Below are 7,481 nucleotides of genomic sequence, written 5' to 3'. Positions count from 1 at the left end.
TTGCCAATTGAAACAATTGATGAACTGCTGTTTTTTATTGTTGTGATGTTCATAGTTTACATTTTTAATGACCTTATATGACAAGCCGTGCATTCTACGCACTCAGGTCATCGTTTTAAATTACGCTGCATGATCTCCGTGTTCCCCCCACGCAACTCTGACCGCAGGTCACCAATGCTTTCCCGACTTGTTCTAGTGCTCTATTGTCTGACCTGTTCTAGTCCGCTTTCGCCCGACATGTTATCTTGCGCTATCGCCCGACATGTTATCTTGATCTATCGCCTGACATGTTATCTTGATCTATCGCCTGACATGTTATCTTGATCTATCGCCCGACATGTTATCTTGCGCTATCGCCCGACATGTTATCTTGATCTATCGCCCGACATGTTATCTTGATCTATCGCCTGACATGTTATCTTGCGCTATCGCCCGACATGTTATCTTGATCTATCGCCCGACAAGTTATCTTGATCTATCGCCTGACATGCTATCTTGCTCTATCGCCTGATATGATATCTTGTTCTATCGCCTGACATGTTGTTATCTTGATCTATCGCCCGACATGTTATCTTGCTCTATCGCCCGACATGTTATCTTGCTCAATCGCCCGACATGTTATCTCAACATGTTATCTTGCTCTATTACCCGACATGTTATCTTGCTCTATCACTCGAACTGATCTAGTGCTCTATAACCCGGCCTGTTCTTTTGCGCTATAACTCGACCTGTTCTCGTGCGCTATCGCCCAACCTGTTCTCGTACTCAATCAAGATTCCAGTCGCGTACGACTGTTGTCCGCTCGTGTCGTGCTGTGGTCGCGACCACTCTTTTCTTCTGTGGTTCTTATTCACTTCTGCTCTTGTGAGAGCTCACCTGTGCTCGTGCGAGCGCTTTAGCTATATTAAACGCCTAGATTATTCGAAATTAGGTAAGTCCTTAATAGGTTGGGCTCTGAGAAGCGCTCAATATTTTACTCTAGCAAGTGATCAAGTCATACTCAAGTTAGTGTGTTCAGTAGGCCAGTTGGGTTGTGACGAGGATACTATTGTGTATTGGCATCTGCTCTATCTCGACCCTTTGTTCTTAAGAACATAATTGTTCATCATGTTCGCATAATTTTGGCGCAACAACAACAGCTCAACAAGAATTTTACGAGTTTCCTTTTAATTTCCCCGTCCATACCACGTTACGGGCCGCTTGTCGGTAATGGTTGATGGAACGCTTGTCAGTAAATCTGTAAGGCGAAGCTCACCATTAAAAACAAATTAGATCAGTACTCACTGCAGTGAGTGACAGACAGCGCATTTATCATGTCCGTCCGTCCGTCACGGACGGACGGAAGGACATGACAAGCTAATAGCGCCTTTTTTCCATAAATGAGAAAATGTGCTAAAAAGTAATTTAATTATAAATTCATCATGGAGCTCACTTCTCGAATCATTCCTTGAATTTCAGTACACGAGAGACTCATCTACCCTCTACACTATCGTAGTTCTTATTGAAGCAGAATAGAAAAAGCTAGATCTCCCTCTCACAAAATGTGCACTGAAGGGTGAAGGTATTTGCCACAACCATGTATACTTACGAGACGGAGGTCACGGTCTCTCCCAGAAACCGACGCATTGGTCAGACTTGCCTTCCACCTGTTGTAGAAGGTGAAAGTAACATTAATGTTCCTCTGTCTTTGGGGTGTGGCTTCCAGACGAGAGGTTCAACTGCAGGACTGGTATCGGTTAACTGGTCAACGGGATCTCATCGTGAAAATGCCGAGTTTATAGCATGCACTCTGGAATTGGTCAGTAATAATGGTGACATCTTCCAGTAAAAATGCTGAGTTTATAACATGCCATGAGGTTAATCAGGTTTACCTCAGTCTTGCGGTGAAGGTTAAATTGACAAAATGTCAGCACAATTCTCGTAAATAAGTACCTATATGTACCCTGGACGGTTTGAAAACAAAAAGATGGTCTATCAAGAATAATGTGAATTCGATTTGGCTTTCAGTAACATAAATGCTGTTAGATTTAGTTCACTAAATTCAACGCACTTTATCGCCTGTCTGAGCCTAAATATTTCTGAAGTCAACTTAAGAAATAAATTCGTTTTCTGTAGTAACTCGAAAGCCACGCGCATTGACTACTGACACTATACGAATTATTGGCAATAAGTTGTTGTAATGATCTTACGAAACGCTAGTTTTGAAGTCGATCATTGAATTTTGAATTGCACGTGCGTGCTTTTTCTTACGTCATTTCTCCTATTATAAATGCACAATGTCAGAAACTAGTTCATGGATATAGTAAAAAAGATTATTTAATCTTTAATCTAGCTATACAGAGGCTGTGTTCGTCGATTAAATCGCTTTATCAGTGAATTTCCACCGGTTCACTACTCTACGAACATCGAAAGGTGTTTCCTTTAAACATTTCAAAATGTTATTCCTGCAAATGAGTCAATAATTGTAAACTAACGCTACATTCACTTGATGAGTTCGCTATTCTGGTCATTATTTTAGCGCATTTCCTCATTTATGAAAAAAGGCGCTATTGTGCTCGCCATGTCCGTCTGTCTGTCTGTCCGTCCGTGACTTCACGTTTCCGTCGACGAGAAAATGCGCTCTCTGTCACTCACTGCAGTGAGTACTGAGTTATATTTTTTTATAACTGAAAAGTACAATTTTCTGCCTTCATTGAGGATGAGTTAAGTCAGGAGTGAGGAGACTAATATATGAACGCGTCGAGCTCCTGCACACAGAGAAATGTGTGAGGCGTTGTCCAAACAACGATGCGCTTTTTGCCATAATCTGTGTCATTCTGACCCACTTTGGCCTAGCAAAAATGTGTATCACAGCTAAGTAGCATGTGTGTCATCATTTGGACCCTGCTTTTTTTCTGAGTGTATCGCGACTATCTCGATCAAGCAGATGTTCTTGGCATGTCGAGGCAGTACCTCTTGGCAGGTACGATGTTCTTGGCATGTCGAGGCAGTACCTCTTGGCAGGTACGATGTTCTTGGCAGGTCAAGGCAAGGACCTCTTGGCAGTGTCTGTCCGTCCGTCCGTCTGTCTGTCCGTCCGTGACTTCACGTTTTCGTCGACGAGAAAATGCGCTCTCTGTCACTCACTGCAGTGAGTACTGATCGAGTAATATTTTTAATAACGGAAACGCACAATTTTCTGCCTTCATTTCGGGTGAGTGAAATTAGGAGTGAGGAGACTAATATATGAACGCGTCGAGCTCCTGCACACAGAGAAATGTGTGAGACGTTGTCCAAAAACGACGCATGTTTTGCATGAACTGTGTCATCCTGACCCACTTTGGCCTGGCAAAAATGCGTATCAGAGCTAAGTAGTAAGTGTGTCATCATTTGAACCCTGCCTATTTTTCTGCCAAGCTGCCTCGACTCGCTCGATCAAGCAGATGTTCTTGGCATGTCGAGGCAGGGGCCTCTTGGCAGGTACGATGTTCTTGGCATGTCGAGGCAGGGACCTCTTGGCAGGTACGATATTCTTGGCATGTCGAGTCAGGGACCTCTTGGCAGGTACGATGTTCTTGGCAGGTCGAGACAGGGACCTCTTGGCAGGCACCTTGACACTTCACAGGGCCAGCGTTTATAGTTCAACGCTTGACTGATCACGCTATTATTAAGGAACAATTTGCAGTACAACGAGTGACGGTTGGACGGGTGTGTTTTGAATTATTGATATAAAAAATTATGTCTGCTGCAGGATTACGAAATAAGAATAAATGTCGCTGGTTAATTATTTGCTTCATCAGTTTGCCGATGCTTATGTTGATGTGATTTAAATGTATTTATTCTTCAGTGAAACTTGCTGTTCAGGTGCAGGGAAATGGTCAATGTTATCATTGATTTCTGTTCGTTGCCAACGATATCACAGACTCATGCTAATATTTAATGGTGAAAAGTTATGAAAAAATGCTTGAATAAATGTTAAAATAATTAAGATATTTATTTTCTTCATGGACGTCATAGATGCCATTCTCAAGAANCTAGGCCAGCTGTGGCTAGGCCATCTGTGGCTATGCCAGCTGTGGCTAGACCATCTGTGGCTATGCCAGCTGTGGCTAGGCCAGTTGTGGCTAGGCCAGCTGTGGCTATGCCAGCTATATGGCTAGGTCAGCTGTGGCTATGCCAGCTGTGGCTAGGCCAGCTGTGTCTAGGCCAGCTGTGGCCATGCCAGCTGTGGCTATGTAAGCTGTGGCTAGGCCAGCTGTGGCTAGGCCAGCTGCGGCTAGGCCAGCTGTGGCTATGCCAGCTGTGGCTAGGCCAGCTGTGGCTTGCTAACTTGTCCAAAATTCCACGTTTTTCCTCGGCATTGCAGCGAAATGGTATTCAATGCCCACTTGCATTCTAAATATTTATCAACTTGCATTTATATTTTTGATAGCTACTCAGAATTGAAACATTTTCACCTTTTTTCACCTGATTAATGACATGGAATTCTATTCATTAACCAGAGAAATTTTATACATATTTTAAAGCACAATGCGATATGATGTTCTATAACAATATATGATATCATATCTAATTTGTATAATAGTAAGATACTAATATATAATATACTAATAAAATATAATTTGAGCAGCGGTGCCCAAGATGTCAATGGCAGAGCCGGTGTTCGGCGACCGTATCGCTCCCCTGCAAAAATCTCGCTTCCGACGAGCGCTGACTTCTCACGCCCAGACACCCGTATTTCTTCCCACCGTCACACGGGGCCCAGACAGCAACTCTAACTTACACCGAAGATTTTCTTCAGTGGAGTTGAAATTCCCCCCAAACGCGACGCTTGCTCGCTACGGAGCGCCGCGTATGGCTCTGCCAGTTGAAGAGCCTTTCCCTTTGGAGGTGAGACTGTGCTCTGCGTCAGAGACTATGATGACTTATTTACAGAGACGTTGGTAGTGGAGACTGCATGCTCTTCGAGTATAAGCAATGATACTTGTGCCTGAGACAGTGATGCGCTACGAGCAGAGATGCCTTCAAAAGAGACTGCAAGACTCTATAGACTGTGATATGGTTGCTAGAGACTGCGATGCTCTGTAAGCAATGATCCTGGTGACAGAGACAGGGATGTGCTATGAGAGAGATGCTGTCAAAAGAGACTGCAAGACTCTATAGGCTGTAATATTGTTACTAGAGACTGCGATGCCCTATAACTTAAGCAATTATCCTGGTGACAGAGACAGTGATGTGCAATGAAAGAGATGCTGTCAAAAGAGACTGCAAGACTCTTTAGGCCCTGTATGGTTGCTAGAGAATGCAATGCGCTATAAGCAATGATCCTAGTGCCAGAGGCAGTGTTAATTAAGATATAGGAAGTGAAGTTGTTAACAGAGACTGCGATGCTCTAGAAGCAGAGGCTTCGCGACAAAGACTTCTTGCTTTAAGCAATAAATAAAGCCTAATAAAAATTCAATGAATAATTTTCGTTGTATTGAATTTAATTCTGTATCAAGGGACTAAACGTAACATTTAATAATAATGATGTGTAATAATATGTAAAGCCTAAAACATTTATGTAGATTTATATATGGTTTAAATGTAGCGAATCATTCTATTCATTATAACCGAAATACTATTCATGCGAATAGTAATTAATTCATTATATTGAATTATAATTCACTATAATTTTAATGAATTTTAATATAATTTGGCAATTCTTTATGAATTATAATTTATTGTAATTTTAATGACTTCTAAAATAACTTTATAATTCTTCAATGAATTATACATTATAATTTTAATGAATTATAATTTATTATAATTATAATAAATTAAATGAGACGCTACATTTGCACATTGTAATTTTAATGAATTCATTAATGAATTATAATTCATTATAATTATAAATACATTTATGTATATATTCTTCTACTTTTATAACGCTCACTCTCTTACGCAGCTCACCGAAGAGTTGCTACTGCACATCTCGGGCAACCGCGTCAAGAGAGACAAGTCGTCCATGGCTTTCTGGCAACCACGGGACAAAAGCTGTACCATCCTGGGTGTTAAATACAACCTGGGGGAGGTTGTGGGTGAGGCTGCGTGCTGTGTGGGGGAAATTATGTACAACCTGGGGGAGGTTGTGGGTGAGACTGCGTGCTGTGTGGGGGAAATTACATGCAACCTGGGGGAGGTTGTGGGTGAGACTGCTGCTGTGTGGGGGAACTTACTTGCAACCTGTGGGAGGTTGTGGGTGAGAATTCAAACTTAATTAATTATTAAGGATCTTTGAGTGGACATTGTATGTCTCCAATCAGGATTGCATACGAAATTTCGGTTTATTTAGACTTTATTTCCAGAGCGCAGCCTCGTGTACTGAATAGTCTGAAGGAAGTGAATGGTAGATGAGACTAGATTAATATATCATTTATGAAAAAAGCGGTAGCGGATAAGATAAGATAAATAAAGGAGCAATACAGTGAGGATAAATAGTGAAAATAATCTTGATTAAAACGGTGATAGATTACGTTAGATGGTAAAGCTTTTTGATGCGTTTATAATAAAGTAAGTAATAACAGGCTTCATGATGTGCAAAACATAGACATTTGCATTTGATTTGCAAAAAAGTAGACGTACCCACATTGTACTCTGTAGATGTACTCACAGGAGTAAGATGTACCTACTCGCAACTCACAATGTTTGTGAGTTGCGCACTCACTCTGTTTGTGCCCACATTTTTTAGTGGCGCATTCTCTGCAGTCAAGACTTTGTACATTTAATGTACATATAGCACGACATTTTTTGTTTATATACCAGTAAACATGTGCATGCATGAGCTCTAAAGAACCAACATTAAGCCAAGTTCCAACTTGAGACTTGCCCCGCACCCATGTTTGTCATCGTTGAATATAACAAGTCATCAACCTGGGGGAGGTTGTGGGTGAGACTGCGTGCTGTGTGGGGGAAATTATGTACAACCTGGGGGAGGTTGTGGGTGAGGCTGCGTGCTGTGTGGGGGAAATTATGTACAACCTGGGGCAGGTTGTGGGTGAGGCTGCGTGCTGTGTGGGGGAAATTACATGCAACCTGGGGGAGGTTGTGAGTGAGACTGCGTGCTGTGTGGGGGAAATTACATGCAACCTGGGGCAGGTTGTGGGTGAGACTGCGTGCTGTGTGGGGGAAATTATGTACAACCTGGGGGAAGTTGTGGGTGAGACTGCGTGCTTTATGGGGGAAATTATGTACAACCTGGGGGAGGTTGTGGCTGAGACTGCGTGCTGTGTGGGGGAAATTATGTACAACCTGGGGGAGGTTGTGGGTGAGACTGCGTGCTGTGTGTGGGAAATTATGTACAACCTGGGGGAGGTTGTGGGTGAGACTGCGTGCTGTGTGGGGGAAATTACATACAACCTGGGGGAGGTTGTGGGTGAGACTGCGTGCTGTGTGGGGGAAATTACGTACAACCTGGGGGAGGTTGTGGGTGAGACTGCGTGCTGTGTGGGGGAAATTACATA

General features: G+C 42.6%; 1 protein-coding gene across 1 annotated transcript in view; it reads left to right on the top strand.

The window, feature by feature from the left end:
* Window positions 1-863: 863 nt before the first annotated feature.
* The window catches only part of LOC108667371, a gene marked incomplete in the record, with an annotated part of 9,723 nt that continues 3,105 nt past the window's right edge, over window positions 864-7,481 (top strand). Inside the window, 3 exon segments of the mRNA XM_018154390.2 lie at window positions 864-931; window positions 4,610-4,869; window positions 5,927-6,059. Of these exon segments, the coding sequence (XP_018009879.1) occupies window positions 4,621-4,869; window positions 5,927-6,059 (382 nt within the window).

This window comes from Hyalella azteca, unplaced genomic scaffold (assembly GCF_000764305.2).
Source record: "Hyalella azteca isolate HAZT.00-mixed unplaced genomic scaffold, Hazt_2.0.2 contig8508, whole genome shotgun sequence".
In the NCBI taxonomy this organism is placed as follows: domain Eukaryota; kingdom Metazoa; phylum Arthropoda; class Malacostraca; order Amphipoda; family Hyalellidae; genus Hyalella; species Hyalella azteca.
Note: the sequence above shows the minus strand (reverse complement) of the source record. Positions and strands in the feature narration are given on the sequence as shown.